This window comes from Oreochromis niloticus, linkage group LG9 (assembly GCF_001858045.2).
Source record: "Oreochromis niloticus isolate F11D_XX linkage group LG9, O_niloticus_UMD_NMBU, whole genome shotgun sequence".
Taxonomy (NCBI): domain Eukaryota; kingdom Metazoa; phylum Chordata; class Actinopteri; order Cichliformes; family Cichlidae; genus Oreochromis; species Oreochromis niloticus.
The window spans coordinates 11,435,423-11,455,121 of NC_031974.2; the positions used below are offsets into that span (position 1 = coordinate 11,435,423).

The 19,699-nt window shown below is 37.4% G+C and overlaps 1 protein-coding gene across 2 annotated transcripts; it reads right to left on the reverse strand.

Annotated features, from left to right (window-relative positions):
* Window positions 1–4,623: 4,623 nt before the first annotated feature.
* On the reverse strand, window positions 4,624–19,697 carry adgrg2a (adhesion G protein-coupled receptor G2a). 2 transcript variants are annotated; one of them, XM_025910524.1, is made up of 15 exons: window positions 13,101–19,697; window positions 12,894–12,991; window positions 12,672–12,799; window positions 12,412–12,568; window positions 12,102–12,257; window positions 11,838–11,960; window positions 11,659–11,704; window positions 11,470–11,573; window positions 11,215–11,339; window positions 10,860–11,128; window positions 10,652–10,751; window positions 8,590–8,876; window positions 8,345–8,446; window positions 6,825–6,944; window positions 4,624–6,738 (listed from the first exon to the last, which is right to left on the reverse strand). In XM_025910524.1, the coding sequence occupies exons 1-15, from the start codon at window positions 19,666–19,668 to the stop codon at window positions 6,635–6,637; spliced, it is 8,487 nt and encodes a 2,828-aa protein (XP_025766309.1). In that variant the 5' UTR covers window positions 19,669–19,697; the 3' UTR covers window positions 4,624–6,634. The 2 variants fall into 2 exon arrangements, with proteins under 2 accessions (XP_025766309.1, XP_019218840.2); XM_019363295.2 differs by lacking the exon at window positions 13,101–19,697 and having other exon boundaries at window positions 12,894–13,077.
* Between the last annotated feature and the right edge of the window lie 2 nt (window positions 19,698–19,699).

Sequence of the window (19,699 nt, forward strand, 5' to 3'; positions counted from 1 at the left end):
AGCTGCATCAAGGGAAATGAAACCAAATAAATGTTGCCACACATTAAAATATGAATTATTTTCTAATAAATGGAGGACAATAAAGCCAATAAGCACAGCCTGAAATTCACCAATTTGCTAAATAGCAAAAATCCTGCAGATTCAGCTACCTCCCTCAATCAACATTTGATTGAAAGTTTTGCCTCATTGATCTGATGGTTCCTCGAGGAGGCTTTTATATTGTGCTGATGCTGAGGGGAGTGCTTTTGGTGATATTTGCTTTCAAATACAGCAATACTGCTCATGAAAGCTGGATTAGAGTCCATATTATTTTGTATTTACATCATGCAAACGAGGAACAGTGCCAGTTATAATATTAGTGTGCATCTTATGAAGCACAGTAATACTGACACTGCTTGTTTGTGGCTGGCCCTGAGCTCTTTAGCGATATATATATATATATATATATATATAGACATACATATATATATATATATATATAATAAATGTGTGTGTGTGTGTGTGTGTATAAAAATATATATATATGGATGCATAAAGAGTCACAAACCCACAGAGAGCTGCTGGAGCCTGCAGATTCTGGTGTTTTACTGCCCTCCATGGTCACATAGTTTCAGATTAGTCCTCAGCCAGTAGTTCAGACACAAATATCCCATTATTATGCTTAGATAGTGTCCACACATTTGATAATAAGACATGCTTGGGAAATCAGAACCACTTTTTATCAAGGTCACATTATTACTTTCAGCTACGTTTTCAATAACAAGGATGATATTTTTATCATTTTAATGTGCCATTTGATGTTTATTTAGATCATAGATATTTCCCTGCACACACACACAAACTTTTACCATTAATTCGTGCTGTATTCAGCATAGTGGCATCTGTTGGTAGACACTAAACTTAGAGTTCAGTTTAATTAGTTAAAGCGCAAAGTGCTTAAATCACAATAAGAAATGTTTTTGTTTGTTGGTTTGTTTTTCAAACAGTAGAATCTGCAGCATTTTGGTTCTTTTTGGAAAACTGCTTCTAACATTTAGATTTTTTTTGTTCTAAAAATCCCTTTAAAACTTCTTGTTATGGCTAAGTGTACTAAAAGAAATTGGAAAAATTGACTAAATATGTTGCTTCCTGCAGCCACCATTTATTTTAACTCCCCCCCAAAAAATACTATTAGTGCAGTTGCGTTGTATTGTTGACCTTTTAATTCAGTATTCACAGGACTCTATGCAATCCTTAAGTGCCTTCCATGATTCAGTAGCTTGTACAACCGCCTCTAGCAGCAATAGTTTGAAGAATTCATTTTCTGTTTGACTTTATCAGTCTCCAATGTCCTTGTGGAGGAATTTTGGCCCACTCTTCTTTACAATGTTGCTTCTGTTCACTGAAGTGTGTGGAAATAAGATAAGATAAGATAACTATTGTCATTGCACAGTCATACATAGTACAATAGGGGGCGACCGTGGCTCAGGGGGTTGGGAAAGGCACCTGTAACCGGAAGGTCGCCGGTTCGATCCCCGGCCTCTCTGTCCTGGTCGTTGTGTCCTTGGGCAGGACACTTTACCCTACCGCCTACTGGTGTTGGCCAGAGGGCCGATGGCGCGATATGGCAGCCTCGCTTCTGTCAGTCTGCCCCAGGGCAGCTGTGGCTACAACCGTAACTTGCCTCCACCAGTGTGTGACTGTGAGAGTGAATGAATAATGTCATTGTAAAGCGCTTTGGGTGCCTTGAAAAGCGCTATATAAATCCAATGCATTATTATTATTATTAATAGTACAATGAAATTGGAAAACTGTCCTACGTCGGCACTACATATAACACAACACGACACGATACGACACATCACAACGCAACACAAACAACACAACACAGTATAATAACTTAGTAATAAAAAAGAAGAATAAGTGTATTTGTATTGCACACTGTTATTATTGCACATTAATTATTATTGCACCTTGTTATAAATATAAATATTATTATTGTTACTGTTTTTACCATTGTTACCTCCCCTCCCAAAAAGTCCAGGTAGGTAGCCAGTCAGGTCAGCTATTTGCATTGATCAGGGCTATTGCCCTGTTGTAAAAGCTGTCCTTGAGTCTATTTGTTCGGGACCTCAGCAGCCTGAACCTCCTGCCAGACGGCAGCAGCTTAAACACCCGGTGTCCTGGGTGTGTACAGTCCCGTAGGATGCTGCGTGCTCTCTTGAGACAGCGAGTGCTGTACAAATTTTCATAAATATCTGAGAGTGTTTTTTTTAAATAGCACATTTGTTATAAGAAAGCCTTTTAGTTGTATAACAAGTCATACAGGTTGATAATATCAATGGCTTGTTAAGTTTTGCTATAGCTGTAACTGTTAGCGCTAAATGAAAAAAAAAAAATCAATTCTCGGGCTTTGTGGAGGAATGTTTTCTTATCTTAAACTGCATCTTCACCACACCTACAGAAAACATTTAATAGTTCTATTTATTTGCTCAAGCCATCACTGGAAAAAAAATAGATATAAGTCAAGTCTGTTGCAGTATGTTTACATTTTACCATACCTTAAGTTTGTACCCTAATAGGTATGTTCATTACTACTTAAAAAAAGGTATTATTCTTCGCTACTTTCTGAAAATCCTGAAGAAAATTATCCTATCATCGAACATTAGGAGTACTTTCAGATTATAGGAATGGTTGAATACAGCCATTTTGGTACAGCCAGGTTTTCACTTTGATCTGCCTTCTTCCAGTCATCCCAAATACCCACTGCCTTACAGATACAGGACTTTAGGTTCAAGGATACCTGAATTTGGTACAAAGTTGGAAAAATTGATATACCCTACGACATTTACAGCTATGTTAATCAATACTTAACTCAGGGTATCTCACTGTATATCTCAATGTATGAGGTGAAAAGTGTGATGCAAGCTGAGATATTGCAATCTAAAGTCTGCAGGCTGCAACATTTCAGATTGACCAATGTTAGTCAAGTTAAAAGCTACAAATGTGAAAAGTAATGCACACCTCTCCCATGTTTGAAAGTACAATTAAAGAAAGGGATAGAGGGCTTAAGAGAACAGAGATAATACATACAGTTCTATTTGTAGTTCATTCAGCCAAAGGGCCGATAAGCTCATGCCATGGTGAGCCAGCCATCATCCATCCATCCACAATTCACTGGAATCACTCCTCCTCCGCTTTAGTGAAACTTGCAAACAGTCATCACCTAATAGGGCTTCACCCAAACTGTGCTCAAGGCCAAATCTGTCATTTTGCAGCAATAACCTGTGAATTATGAACTATGAGTGGTTTTGTTTTTGCAGGTTTAAATCGTAGTAACATACCTTTCTGCTAGTAACGAGGATGTCCGAGTACCATGAGTGAATTCAATTTTGGGCTCATGAGCTGCTTCTTTTATGCAGGTTTGCCCTCCTGTTAACTCTGTTGCTAATGTTTAGTTATCTGCTGATAAGCATCATAAGCAGGTTTAGCTCCATTTACACCTGTTCACTGAGGGCAAAAGACCACAGCAAAAGACGGGAAAGAAAGTTGCTGCATAGAGTACAGTTTTGTAAGGAGTGAACCCTCACATTAGCCCAAAAATCAGAGTGAATTACATCTCCTAAACTGCAAAAAGATTAACTATTCACTATTAAACACAAGCAGGCTGTCTCAGTTCTTATATTATATTTAATTTTCACATTCTTGTAGGCTTTTATACCTGCAAATGAAGCAATGCAGGTATGGAATGAATGAAAATGCTGTTACAGTGTCAAGCTGCCACCGTAAGAGAGGCATGGGCCTTTCTTCAGCTGGGTGAAATATGGATGGCCTTTGTAGATTAATTGGATTTGTGTATATTTTCCCTGAAATTAACAATAAAACATCCAATTAGAAATGAAATGTTGTATCAGTGTTAGCAGTTTTACTTCTCCCTTTACTTTTTCCCACATTGCTACTGTTAGTGTGTTTGTGAAAGCACGTAGGCCATGCTTGCACAGCAGCAGTAAAAATTAACCTTCAAATCTAATTAAAACTTCAGATGAGGGGAAAAAACTGCCCCCTTGGCTGATGTGTGATTAGTTTGTTAAATCTGCAAACAAATTAGCAGAGTGAACCTGCCACTTTTATTTTGCATCCATGGCACCTTTTTAGCAAAGCAGAATACAGAATTTGGCAGAATTACATCAGCCAGACAGAAAGGATTCTCGTGCATACATGAATAATATGACGGGAAATGAGAATTTAAGGGTTCTTGGAGGTCCTTGCTGAATTTTTGTCATTCAGAAATTGTATTGTTTTATAGTGGTTTTAACAGGATTGAAACTGTAATATTATCCTGGTTAAAGCTGGGGGATTTTTATTTCACTTAGAAGCTATAATTAAGATTTGCCTCGGTAATAATAATATGCCAAATAGCTGTAATAAAACTGCACACTTGCCAACAGGCCATCATATCAGATTTAAAGGTAGTGCAAAGTGATGGGATTATACTGACATCTGGTGGAAGATGGTAGAGCTTGGAGAGTTTTTATGGAAAACAAGCTCCCAGAAGATGCTTGAATGACTCTTAACACCAACTGATTTTCATTTGTCTTTATTTACATTTAATACTGTCAATGCAAACAAGATGACTGCCTGAGGCTGAAGAGCACAAGTGGGTGGGTGTATAGAAAAAGTTACATAAACAGATCTGATTTAATGAAATTTAATGAAACTGAAATTTGCCCATCTAAGTGCTTTAAAATAAAAGCTTTACTCTCTGTAGAACATTGTGAGAACACACACCCTATTATTTTTTACTTTTATCCATTATAGCCAGGGTTCATAAGGCTTAATAAAAGTGCTTTACACCACAATATGTGAATAATTATTGAAACTACGATACTAAGATAGCTTTGCACCATAACACAAATCTTACCAAGTACCCAAATGGTACCATAACTACGTTACCATTATCAATTACAAATGCCATTAATATAGAAAATATCAAAATATAAACTGTTTAATTTATTTAATGAGTTATATGTGCACAAATACATATACATTTTGTTTGGCAGTAAAGCATGGCAGTGTGCATGACAGCCTTTTTTGCCTCATTCCATGTGAAGCGGGAGGCATTAACTCCTAAGCTCCAATTTGGAGATTTCTGCATGTGAGGGTTAAACAGAGACAAAAGATATGACATCAAGGATCTTTAAGACCGCAGTGGGGTCACAAAGTCAAAAATTAAAACATAAACAGGTAAAACAAAGGTGATAAGGTATAATGGCATTGCATAACATGACTGCCAATACCACAAATAAAGACTGTTTAAACTGCAGAATTAGGATTGATTGGCATTGGGCATTCAGGATTAAATTTAATTTATGGTATTCATGCTCATCGGTGTAACATCTGTGCCTCCAGCTCTTCATTTTTCTCCCAGCATTTCTCACTCATGGGCTTCACATTAGAGGTCTCCCTGTTCTGAGGTTGGAAATCATGTAAAACTTTTAATAGCTAACTGCTGCCGACCTCTGAGGCTGACCTTGACAGGCTGCGATTGAACTGGCGCTGGGTGGGCGTGAGATGCTCTGCTGAAGGTTACTCAACACGGTGATGAGAGGGTTGTCTGCTGGGATCATAATTGTAGTTTTTTTCCCCCTCCTGTTGAAAGGATTTGATTACAGACGTAAAGATGTGGAATAGATGTGAAAGTCTGATGCAAAAAAAAGAGAGAGCAGCTGGGCAGGTGACAAGTTGAAGTTAGTTTTTTCTCTTTTATTTCATCTTTCATTGCATACAAATGGCCTTCCAAGGACATTTAGCAAAATGTGTCCTTGTTAAAAAGGACAGGACATAAATTCCATATTTTGATTGTGCTTCAGTTCGCCACATGAAAATATTTTACATCTTTTTTTTTCATAAAAAGCATGTCTGAACTGAATAAAAAACTAATGTATAATGTAGTGAATAATACAATATTTAAAACAGAACTGCACCCTTAAATAATCTTGCAGATATCATCTTTTATCAGATATGATAAAGCAGTTGAGTTTGGCATGTGCACATTTTGCATCAATCGACCTTGTCTCTGTAGGTAGCTAACCCATCCCAAAGTGCTATTTGACACTGCCAGAATAAACTTAGAATTTGGCAAAGGCACTGAAATGTAGAGTTAAGACTGGAAATTCCTTCATTTGTCTGTTCAAGAAATGAATATAGCCCCAAAGAAATAGCCAGATATTAATCTATACAATGCTGACAGCATCTGTTCTCGGCTACCAAGTAAATGCAGTTCAATGAAATGTTTTAGTTTCAGTAGTAGCTTTGCAATGAGAGTAAGCACTAACACTGAGTCAGAGCTGTAACGATAAAACTAATCATATTATCAGTCATAAAAACACCTTATCTCTGCTAACAAGACTCTTCCATTATTTATACTATTAGTGTAGAATTGAAAACATTCTCCACTTTTTGATCTCTTCTTCTCTAAAGGTATTTAGACAAAGGTCTCCTTTGTCCCTGTTCCTCTTTAGTCCTTTATCAAACCTTCATTTTTGTAACATTAAGGCTTTCTAAAGGAAAACTACTCCTCCAATTTGCATCTTGTAAACTCCCAGAGATCCTTTCTTGGAACTGGCTGTAATCACAAAAGAAAGCTCAGGCAGAGTCACTTGGTGGTTTTGCCTTGTGTCAGATTTCCCCTGTGAATCTCGTTGAGAACGACATCATTGTTGGAGCCGTCAGATATTCCGCTGTCCGCGAACACAGAGCCTGCGGGCAATGAGAACCATGTGTTATAAAGAATATATACAAATATACGATGTTTGAAAAGGACTATCTGCCACTGCATCACATACCACTGCTATTGGTGCCATAACTGACACCAGAGGAGCTTCGAGAAGTGAACTTTTGATCCAAGGTAGTTGCACTGGAGCGAGAGATATTCTTCTTGGTTTGTGTGAAGGTCCGACTCCAATCTGTAGAATACATGACTTTTTAACCAAAAATAGGCTGAAAATTGACACATTTGTTTGCTTTCAAACTATCTGCTTTTTGAAAAGGCAGGGTAATACGACAAGATTTCACTCTGATTTTCCTGTCACATTCTTTAAAATCTCTGCCAAATCTCTTGTTAGGTCAAAGCAACCCAGCAACACTTTCAAGCCATTCACATTTATGCTTATCTAAAGGCCGTCAGACTCTTTCAACTATTGTCACTATGTTGACAGTGTCAGCATCATAAACCTCAGAATACAACTTGTGACTTTTTTTTATTTCTGTTGAGAATATTTTATTTAGCTTTACTCTGATTAATAAAGACATAGTAGAAAACAATTCTTGAGCACAAACTTTGTCTTGCTAGAAAGTCTAACAAAGAGGCAATTTTTAAGAAGTAGCTACCTTGAATAGTCGTTGTGGATCTTGACACCTTTTATTTTGAAAGTATTTTTCAATGATGCTTAGCCATCAGTTTAAACAAAAAAAGAAAACTGAAGCTAGCATGGAAGTATCAAAAACTGCAGTTCCTTAAATGGCCACTTGAGGGTGGCTTAAAAGTAGGATACATATGTTAAATAGCCTAATTTATGAGCATATTTACAAGTGGGTACAAAAAATGATTTTGTTTTCAATAGCCTTTTTTTTTTCTTTTAATATAACTTTAATATACACAACATTTAAGTTATGTATTACTGTTTGATGGCCAGGGCAATACAAGCACTAGAAGGGTGCTAGCCTTACCTTACCTAAAAACTGGAGCCCTTAGCCTACCTTGTGGTTGTGGTACTTTTTCGAGCATTTGTTTCTTAAAAAAAGTACTAGAACATTAGCACTAATTAGCAGGTATCTATCAGGTATCTAGCTAATATTTAACAAATGTTTTTTGGCTTTGAAGCAGTCAATCCTCAAAAATTCTGACAGCCTTCCCAGAAAACAAGAAAACAAACCAAGTACTGTGAAGTACTGTAGGAGTGGTCTACTAGTTTTATGTCAATTCTAGAGTTCAGCAGTTGGTGAGAGGCAAGTTCAACCCATTAGTCTGGGTGTTAGTTTCAGAAAGACAGAGAATTCCACTGTAATTAGCTGGTTTATGATAAGCAGCAAAATATGTGGATTTAACAAGTTTAGCTTTGGATTTAAACCTGAGCTCTATTCACACATGGATGTGAATGGCATACTGCATCCATACATATGTATATCATATCTTTGTTTAGATTACTTTAAGTTATTATTAAAAAGGGGTTCTTATTTTGGTGGAAATTAAGACCAAAATTTGAAGACAAAGGTTCTAAAGTAACTACTGTTTACTCTGTTGTGACCAACTGAACTACTATAAAGTGCTTTTAAAGAAATTTTCGGGAACATTTAAGAATTTCACCTGAGTTCTCAGCCAGTCGCAGTTTTCCACAGCAAAGATAAGTTCTCCACTGCCTGCGGACATTCTCCTTTATAGCACAGTGGAAAACAAAGACAAAGAAACCTACACAGGAACAGTAAGGAAGTAGGTTATTGTATACATCCATACATCTATAGTGTTATTATTGTGTTATTATATATTAGTGTTATTATGATAAAAAAAAATCAATCCTATTTTGAAATTCAGGGTGTTTATACATATCTCACCTTGCAGAGAGTTGAATATAGAGAAAAGGTAAACAAAGGGTAAGTAGAGGGGTCCCCATGCAAACAGAGCAAACCCCCAGGTGAGGCCGAGGATGATGACTAGGCCAGTGACACTGCGCAGATCAGTCATAACACTTCTTTTGGGAGACTGGTTGTGGGGGTTTTGCTTCTTGATCCGTGAAAGCTGTACCATAACAACGATGAAGGCCAGCATGCACAGGATAAAGATCAGGAGGAAATAGGCCACCACACCCACATAGAAGGCTATGTTATTACTCAGCCAGCAGCTACAGAAAGAAAAAAAAAGGAGAAATGACCAAGGGAACATTTTAGCTTCAAAACAGTGATAACTTGTTTTCTTTCTCTTCATTTAGGTTGCTTCGAAATTATTAGATGCTGTGGCAACAAAACTAAAGCAGTGTGATTAATCAAAGGTTAAGTTCTTTGCTAAGGTGGCTGGACCATCTAATTTGTTGATGTGTATTGTGAAATCCACTTAGTGTAGCTGAACAGACTTTTCCCACAGGGATATTTTGACTCCTCACTTGGAAAAATCACTCTAAAATGGCTCATTCATAATGGCTCTGTTTCAATATATGCATCAGCGTCAATAATCCATGCCATAAAGCAGCCTCATGGAATGTGAAAATCCTAGCAGTTGCATAGTGTTTTTAAATCATAATCTCTGATCAGTGCTGGGAGAGTCAAGTTAAGACATTTTTCCACAGTTGCCACTCCTGGGAAATACTTTTGTTTAGGAAAGGTGACATTAGTTTAACTGGTTGTTGCACAGTTTCATACTCTGAAAAATGGAAATGGCTGATTTCCTGACATTGCATAAAAAAGTTCCATTGGGTGGTTAAAAAATGCTAAAACTTTTAATGTTCAGCACTAATGTGGATTTTTCTTCTTTATAAAGTTCCTTCAGTTCATTGAGGTTTGCACAGATGAATTTATGCACTACACTCTTAAGGTCCCACCAGAACATTTCAGTGGGGATGAGGACTGGACTTTGACTGGGTCAGTTCAGCACCTTAATTCTTTCCTTTGCTGCTGTTTTTGGGATCTTTGGGATTTTCATCAAGGTTTAGCTGTGGGACTGATGGACACATATTTGCCTTTAGAATACTAGTAGGTCCTATGGTTTAAAAACAAGCCTAAATCATCAGCCTTTAATCACTGTGCTTGACAGTTTAACAGCATAAACACTGCATACAAACTGTTTTAGGTTTTTACCAAAAATAGAGCTGTGCATTTTGTCCAAAGATCTCTGCCTTGGTCTCCTCTGTCCAAAGGGAATTGTTCTAGAATTCTTGTGGTTTTTTTCAGATGTAATTTTGCAAATATAAGCCATGCTGCCATGTCCTTTTGAAGTGAACAGGTTTTCTCCTGGCAGCCCTTCCAAATAAGCTATATTTTCTCAGTCTTTTTCTAATTGTACTTTAATGAACTTCAACATTTAATATGTTACGGCTGACTTCTCTATGATTGCTGCAGATGTCTTTTCTGCTTGGCATTGTGTTAACACACACCTGAATGCTCCAGAGCAGCAAACTGACAACACTTGCTGATGATTAGTTAATTCAGTGTATTTTATTAAGAGAACCAGGCTCCTGTTTACCCTCTTAATTCTAATGGAAGCAGTAATGGTATACTTAGTTTTTCACACGGTGCTTGTACATTTTGGCTTAATTCTGGTTAAATAATGCCACTGTGTAAAATCGTGTGGTATTTAAATAGATAACCTTTATTATATTTTTTCAAGAAATATGTTTAAAGCTTTTTGACCAACATTATGGGAATGCTGCTTACTCTTAAATGCCGTTTAGGAAAATCACAGACTGCACTTTCCAAAATGTTATTAACCATTCAAAATATTTTACACTACAAGCCTTATTCATCTTATTTACTATTCACATACACAATCGGAATTCAGTATCTTGCCCAAGTAAGTGTTCTATCTACAGTACTTAGCCATAGCTTCTTAAAGTTAAAGTGAGTTTAATCAAGAAAATGGATCTAAATCTTTGACATACAAAAAAAAAATTAAAAAATAACTCACAAGTTATCTGAAGTGCCATTTGTGTGTTTTCCATAATTAATCACACCATAGTTGTTTTTGTCCACGGATATCACAATAATTACAATGACAAGAGGAATACCTGCAAAAAACCCAAGGTTAATCAAAGGAAATTTATGAACATGTTTCAAATATTGATATAATGAAAAATTGATAATTGATCATCAAGTAAAAGTTTGAAGATTCCTACCCCAACCCATCAGAGTGAACTTCAGCATGTACTGGCTCAGGTAGGGTGTAAAAACTCGCACAATGCTGAGATACATATGCAGGGCCTCAAGCCCCGCCCATGTAAATGATGTCAGCAGGAAGTAGTGCAGGAAGAAGGCAGTACAAATACAGAGGCCTGTATTGTTGTGGCTCGCCAGCCAGCTGTCCAGCAGGAACACCAAGTTCAGGAAGAGCAGGGATGAACAGAGTTGGACCAAGATCTTGGCTGGTATATCCCTTAGCAATTTTCTACAAAGACAGAGTTTATTAAAGAACTTTAAGAAATTTATGAGACTAAACAGTAATGATTGATGTGCACCAAAATGGATCCTTACGGAAAAGAAAGATACGTCAGCAATGTGATAGCAAGAAAAATAGCAGAGATTCCACAGCCGATGTAGGTGATGAAAGTAAGAATTTGTGCGTTCTTCGGGTCAGGAAGTTCCTGTCTGGACAAATCCTGCATGGAGAAGTGGCATACACAACAAACAGACAGTGAACACAAACCGAGACAATTTGTTTCCGTTGCCGGTTGTTATAAATTCTAAATTATAAATGAAACAGAAACAGGTGCACAAATTCACACTAACCAGCAGTACTGCAAAGGATGTAAGATGGCTGCAGCTGCAGATTGTATATTCAGGGGTGCTGTTGACCACAAAGCAGCCAACAGAGCTCCAGCCTCCTCCATCACCTGAAAAATAACATCAAGGGCAGGAATATTTACACCTGGGCCTTTCTGGCTCTTCACAGACACTGTTTGAAATGTGTAAACTCACTATTCAGCGTGAAATCCCAAAATGCACACTTGGCTGTGTAGTTTTCCTACAAACCAAAAACAATTTGTTATTACAGTTTATCTTTTTGTGAGCGTATATTGTTTATAATTGCAGTGATATAATGTTATGATCATAAGTGAACAATACAAAACTACTAACGTGCTGCACATGACACTCACATGAACTGGGTGGCTGTTTCGTATGGTGAACTCAATGTTTTCACTCAGGTTGCTAATTGACAGATTAGCCACACTTGAGCCTAGAACTGCGCTGACAAGAGTTTTGTTATCTAATGATGCATCCTGCAAAAATGAAGAAATATACAGAGGTCAGTTACAGGAGAATGAGATTCGCTTCATATTTAACCCCTTTCATATAGGTCATAATCATTACATAAAACAGAAAATAAATAAACACATTCTGATATGACAGTGAGAAAGCACCTTAAAGAATGAATTTTTTGCATAGAAAGTAAACTGGACGCTGTTGGCCTGCTTCTGCTCTTCAGGGCTGATACCAGATGTGAGGGAGGCAGGCAAGTATACAGACGCCACAGCAGGCTCGGAGCTTTTCAACATGGTCCTGTTTGGGCCACTGAACTGAAAACATGCAATAAATAAATAAATAAGTGGTAGGTTTGGTTTAGGTTTAGGTGTGGTTGAGCCCTTACGTGTCTTAGATACTAAGATTGATATGTTTATAAAAAAAGGCTCTCATGTGAGGACCAATGTCTCTTGATGAGCAGATGACTACCTGGACATGATCAGTGTTAAAAACATCAAAAAGGATTGTTGTGAAGTTGCTCCCATTCACTGTCTTCACAGCAACAACTAAGGAACTGGTTGACAGAATTCCATCGCCACCAGTGACAGCCAGTTTAACACCCAGATTATCCACCAAGTGAATCAGCCTGTCGCCAAGAAATACAACACAAACATCAGGGGAAAAAATCACATTTGCATGTGCATATGTTATTTTCTTTGTTTGTTTTAAGACAGACGTGTGTGTTGAACCTGTTTGCAGATTCAGAGAGTGCCTCAGGGTTACTGTCCATCAAGTTACTGACAACTTTGATTACCACTGATGGTAAAACAGAGGGACTGTCCAGATGTTTCTCCAGTGTCTCAACCAACTGCGACACCTTAAAATTCCCAAATGAGACATTAAAATAAACAAACACAGTCGTTATCCATTTAAATGTTAGTTGTACAACAGAGTAGCAGAGTGACATTTACTTGAGAGGCGTTGAGCAGAGATACAGCCTGTGTTTGATTCAACAGGTAGATTGCTTCATCAGTTGTTTGTACATCAGTTGTGGAAGTTCCTGTGTTCTCTACAGCAGCAAATCAACAAATCAGTAGATCTATTTTCTTGTTCTGTAGCTTAAAACTGGATAGTAATAATTAAAAAAAAAAAAAAGTTAAACTACAGAATCTACGTACCAGCCACTGTGGTGGTTGTAGTAGTTTTGGTGAGCGGTGTCAAAGAAACCTCAGCAGAGTTGCCATTTAAATCTTGTGAACCATGACCTGTTATAGTAGTTGCAGTGGTTGGGGGTGAGGTAATAACAAGAGAGGCATTTTCTGTTGTTGTTGTCGTTGTTGTTGTTGTTGTTGTCGTTAAACCGGCCTCTGGTGTGTCATTTGTTTGGACAGTGCTGGCAGTTGTGGTGGACATGGTTTCATTTTTGTTTATTGTTGTGACATGAGTCAAACTCACTGTGGTGAATTTTGCAGTCTGGTTCTTCAGTGGAGCTGAAGTAGGTTTAGTACTGTGAGACACTGCAGCAGTTGTGCTTTTCTCTGTGGTTCCAATAATTGCAGTTGTTTTATTTTGAGATAGAGTAGTCGGAGTAATGATCACTGGTGTTGTGTAATTGTTAGAGGCTGTAGTTGTGCTCGTTATCATTGTGTAGTTGGGAGATATTGTTGTTGTACTAACTGTTCTGTTACTGGTTGTTGCCACACCATTGTGTAAAGTTGTGCCAGCTGTTGTTACATTGTACATTGCTGTGTAATTGTTGTCAGCTGTGGTTGCAGCATACACAAGAGTGTAATTACTACCAGATCCAGTTGCATTATAAACTATTGTGTAGTTGTTGTTAGTTGCAGTTATATTAAAATTGTTGCCAGATGTAATCGCATTATACACTACTGTATAATTAATGACAGCTGTGGATGCATTATACATTGTTGTATAATTATTACCAGGTGTAGTTGCTGTGGGACTATTCATAGTTGTAGCTGTACTAACGTTGTTGGACACTAATGTGGAATTACTGCCAGGTGTAGTTGCATAATTAAGGGTTGTGTAATTTTGGTTAGTTGTATTTTCATTTAAATTGGTCCCAGATGTAGTGGCATTATGAACTACTGTGTCACTGTTGTTCACTGTGGTTGCATTGTAATCCTTTGTGTAACTGTGCCCGCCTGTAGTTGTATTGTATACTGTTGTATAATTATTGTTGGACATAGTGGTACTGTAAAATGCTGTAGAATTATTGTTGGCTATAATTGTGTTGTAATTGTTGTGTGACATAGCTGAATTGTAGGCTGTTGTGTTAATGTTGCTGGCTGTAGTTGCGTTGTACGCTGTTATGTAATTGCTGTCAGATATAATTCCATTATATACTTCTGAGTCATTTTTGTTAGTTCTAGTTGCATTGTGCGCTGTTGTATATTTATTGCTACCCGTAGTTGTATTTTGTGGTATTATGTAATTGTTACCAGCTATGGTTGTGCCATCAACTGTTGTATAATTGTTTCTCTCTATAGTTGCACTGTGAACTGTTGTAGAATTATTGTTGGGTGTGGTTGCGTTGTAATTGTTGCCAGGTTGTCTGTCATTGGTGCCAGATGTAATTGAACTGTACACTGTTGTACTGTTCAGAGCTGTTAAAAATGGGCTCACTGTTGTGTAATTGTTGTTTGCTGTACTTGTACTGTATGTTGTTGTTGAATTTTTGGCACTTGTATTTGCACTGTGCACTGTTGTATAATTGTCATTGGCTGTAGTTGTATTGTAACTATAGCCAATTTCTCTGTAACTATTACCAGCTGTGGTTTCACTGTACACTGTTGTGTAATTGCTACCAGCTATAGTTGCATTATACACTGTACTGTCATTTTTGCTTGTTGTAGTTTGAGTGTATGCTGTTGGATAACTGTCGGCAGCTAAAGTTGTATTGTATGTTGTGTAATTGTCACCAGTTGTTGTTGCGCTGTTGACTGTTGTATAATTGTTTCTGACTGTAGTTGCATTGTACGCTGTTGTAAAATTATTGCTGGACATAGCTGTATTGTACAGTGTTGTAGAATTATTGTTGGCTGTAGTTGTGTTGTAAATGTTGCTAGTTTGTCTGTCATTATTGCCAGAAGTAACTGAATTGTACACTGTTGTATTGTTCAGAGTTGTTAGAAATGGGCTAAGTGTTGTGTAATTGTTGTTTGCTGTAGTTGTATTGTATGCTGCTGTTGAATTTTTGGCACTTGTATTTGCACTGAGCACTGTTGTATAATTGTCACTGGCTGTAGTTGTAATGGAAATATTACCAGTTTCTCTATAACTGTTACCAGCTGTGGTTTCACTGTACACTGTTGTGTAATTGCTACCAGCTATAGTTACATTATACACTGTACTGTCATTTTTGCTTGTTGTAGTTTGAGTGTATGCTGTTGGATAACTGTCGGCAGCTATAGTTGTATTGTATGTTGTGTAATTGTCACCAGTTGTTGTTGCGCTGTTGACTGTTGTATAATTGTTTCTGACTGTAGTTGCATTGTACGCTGTTGTAAAATTATTGCTGGACATAGCTGTATTGTACAGTGTTGTAGAATTATTGTTGGCTGTAGTTGTATTGTAACTGTTGCTAGTTTGTCTGTCATTATTGCCAGAAGTAACTGAATTGTACACTGTTGTATTGTTCAGAGTTGTTAGAAAGTTAGACAGTTTTGTAGAATTGTTGATCGCTGTAGTTGCGTTGTAACTGATGCCAGTCTGTCTCTCATTATTGCCAGAAGTAACTGAATTGTACACTGTTGTACTGTTTAGAGTTGTTAGAAATGGGCTCACTGTTGTAGAATTATTGATGGCTGTAGTTGTGTTGTAATTGTTGTCCGACATAGCTGAATTGTAGGTTGTTGCGTAAATGTTGCTGGCTGTATTTGCATTGTGCGCTGTTGTATATTTATTGCTACCCGTAGTTGTATTTTGTGGTATTTTGTAATTGTTACCAGCTGTGGTTGTGCTGTCGACTGTTGTATATGTTTTTCTCTCTGTAGTTGCACTGTGAACTGTTGTAGAATTATTGTTGGCTGTGGCTGTGTTGTAACTGTTGCCAGGTTGTCTGTCATTGGTGCCAGATGTAATTGAACTGTACACTGTTGTACTGTTCAGAGTTGTTAGAAATGGGCTCACTGTTGTGTAATTGTTGTTTGCTGTAGTTGTACTGTAACCTGTTGTTACATTTTTGACACTTGTATTTGCACTGAGCACTGTTGTATAATTGTCGCTGGCTTTAGTTGTAATGGAAATATTACCAGTTTCTCTATAACTGTTACCAGCTGTGGTTTCACTGTTTTTGCTTGTTGTAGTTTGAGTGTATGCTGTTGGATAACTGTCGGCAGCTAAAGTTGTATTGTATGTTGTGTAATTGTCACCAGTTGTTGTTGCGCTGTTGACTGTTGTATAATTGTTTCTGGCTGTAGTTGCATTGTACGCTGTTGTAAAATTATTGCCGGACATAGCTGTATTGTACAACTTTGTTGAATTGTTGATAGCTGTAGTTGTGTTGTAACTGTTGCCAGTTTGTCTCTCATTATTGCCAGAAGTAACTGAATTGTACACTGTTGTACTGTTCAGAGTTGTTAGAAATGGGCTCACTGTTGTGTAATTGTTGTTTGTTGTAGTTGTACTGTAACCTGTTGTTACATTTTTGACACTTGTATTTGCACTGAGCACTGTTGTATAATTGTCGCTGGCTTTAGTTGTAATGGAAATATTACCAGTTTCTCTATAACTGTTATCAGCTGTGGTTTCACTGTACACTGTTGTGTAATTGCTACCAGCTATAGTTGCATTATACACTGTACTGTCATTTTTGCTTGTTGTAGTTTGAGTGTATGCTGTTGGATAACTGTCGGCAGGTAAAGTTGTATTGTATGTTGTGTAATTGTCACCAGTTGTTGTTGCACTGTTGACTGTTGTATAATTGTTTCTGACTGTAGTTGCATTGTATGCTGTTTTAAGGTTATTGCTGGACATAGTTGTATTGTACAATGTTGTAGAATTATTGATGGCTGTAGTTGTGTTGTAAATGTTGTCTGACATAGTTGCATTGTACGCTGTTGTATAATTGTTGTTGGACACAGCTGTATTGTACACTGTTGTAGAAGTAATGTTGGTTGTAGTTGTGTTGTAAATGTTGTCAGTTTCTCTGTCATTGTTGCCAGAGGTAATTGAATTGTACACTGTTGTACTGTTCAGAGTTGTTGAAAATGGGCTCACTGTTGTGTAATTGTTGTTTGCTGTAGTTGTATTGTATGCTGTTGCTGAATTTTTGGCACTTGTATTTGCACTGAGCACTGTTGTATAATTGTCGCTGGCTGTAGTTGTAATGGAAATATTACCAGTTTCTCTGTAACTGTTACCAGCTGTGGTTTCACTGTACACTGTTGTGTAATTGCTACCAGCTATAGTTGCATTATACACTGCACTGTCATTTTTGCTTGTTGTAGTTTGAGTGTATGCTGTTGGATAACTGTCGGCAGCTAAAGTTGTATTGTATGTTGTGTAATTGTCACCAGTTGTTGTTGCGCTGTTGAGTGTTGTATAATTGTTTCTGGCTGTAGTTGCATTGTACGCTGTTGTAAAATTATTCCCGGACATAGCTGTATTGTACAACTTTGTTGAATTGTTGATAGCTGTAGTTGTGTTGTAACTGTTGCCAGTTTGTTTCTCATTATTGCCAGAAGTAACTGAATTGTACACTGTTGTACTGTTCAGAGTTGTTAGAAATGGGCTCACTGTTGTGTAATTGTTGTTTGTTGTAGTTGTACTGTAACCTGTTGTTACATTTTTGACACTTGTATTTGCACTGAGCACTGTTGTATAATTGTCGCTGGCTTTAGTTGTAATGGAAATATTACCAGTTTCTCTATAACTGTTATCAGCTGTGGTTTCACTGTACACTGTTGTGTAATTGCTACCAGCTATAGTTACATTATACACTGTACTGTCATTTTTGCTTGTTGTAGTTTGAGTGTATGCTGTTGGATAACTGTCGGCAGCTATAGTTGTATTGTATGTTGTGTAATTGTCACCACTTGTTGTTGCACTGTTGACTGTTGTATAATTGTTTCTGGCTGTAGTTGCATTGTACGATGTTGTAAAATTATTGCTGGACATAGCTGTATTGTACAGTTTTGTAGAATTGTTGATAGCTGTAGTTGTATTGTAACTGTTGCCAGTCTGTCTCTCATTATTGCCAGAAGTAACTGAATTGTACACTGTTGTACTGTTCAGAGTTGTTAGAAATGGGCTTACTGTTGTAGAATTATTGATGGCTGTAGTTGTGTTGTAATTGTTGTCCGATATAGCTGAATTGTAGGCTGTTGCGTAAATGTTGCTGGCTGTAGTTGCATTGTGTGCTGTTGTATAATTATTGCTACCCATAGTTGTTTTTTGTGGTATTTTGTAATTGTTACCAGCTGTGGTTGTGGTATTGACTGTTGTATATGTTTTTCTCTCTGTAGTTGCACTGTAAACTGTTGTAGAATTATTGTTGGCTGTGGCTGTGTTGTAACTGTTGCCAGGTTGTCTGTCATTGGTGCCAGATGTAATTGAACTGTACACTGTTGTATTGTCCAGAGTTGTTAGAAATGGGCTCACTGTTGGGTAATTGTTTTTTGCTGAAGTTGCATTATATCCTGTTGATAAATCTTTGGCAGTTGTATTTGCACTGTGCACTGTTGTGTAATTGTTGCTGGCTGTAGTTGTATTGGAAATATTGCCAGTTTCTCTGTAACTGTTACCAGCTGTGGTTTCACTGTACAGTGTTGTGTAATTTCTACCAGCTATAGTTGTATTATACGCTGTACTGTCATTTTTGCTTGTTGTAGTTTGATTGTATGCTGTTGAATAACTGTCGCCAGTTGTAGTTGTATTGTATGTTGTGTGACTCTCACCTGTTATGGTTGCGCTGTTGACTGTTGTATAATTGTTTCTGGCTGTAGTTGCATTGTACGCTGTTGTAAAATTATTGTTGGACATAGCTGTGTTGTACAATGTTGTAGAATTATTGATGTTTGTAGTTGTGTTGTAATTGTTGTCTGACATAGCTGAATTGTAGGTTGTTGCGTAAATGTTGCTGGCTGTAGTTGCATTGTGTGCTGTTGTATAATTATTGCTACCCATAGTTGTTTTTTGTGGTATTTTGTAATTGTTACCAGCTGTGGTTGTGGTATTGACTGTTGTATATGTTTTTCTCTCTGTAGTTGCACTGTAAACTGTTGTAGAATTATTGTTGGCTGTGGCTGTGTTGTAACTGTTGCCAGGTTGTCTGTCATTGGTGCCAGATGTAATTGAACTGTACACTGTTGTATTGTCCAGAGTTGTTAGAAATGGGCTCACTGTTGGGTAATTGTTTTTTGCTGAAGTTGCATTATATCCTGTTGATAAATCTTTGGCAGTTGTATTTGCACTGTGCACTGTTGTGTAATTGTTGCTGGCTGTAGTTGTATTGGAAATATTGCCAGTTTCTCTGTAACTGTTACCAGCTGTGGTTTCACTGTACAGTGTTGTGTAATTTCTACCAGCTATAGTTGTATTATACGCTGTACTGTCATTTTTGCTTGTTGTAGTTTGATTGTATGCTGTTGAATAACTGTCGCCAGTTGTAGTTGTATTGTATGTTGTGTGACTCTCACCTGTTATGGTTGCGCTGTTGACTGTTGTATAATTGTTTCTGGCTGTAGTTGCATTGTACGCTGTTGTAAAATTATTGTTGGACATAGCTGTGTTGTACAATGTTGTAGAATTATTG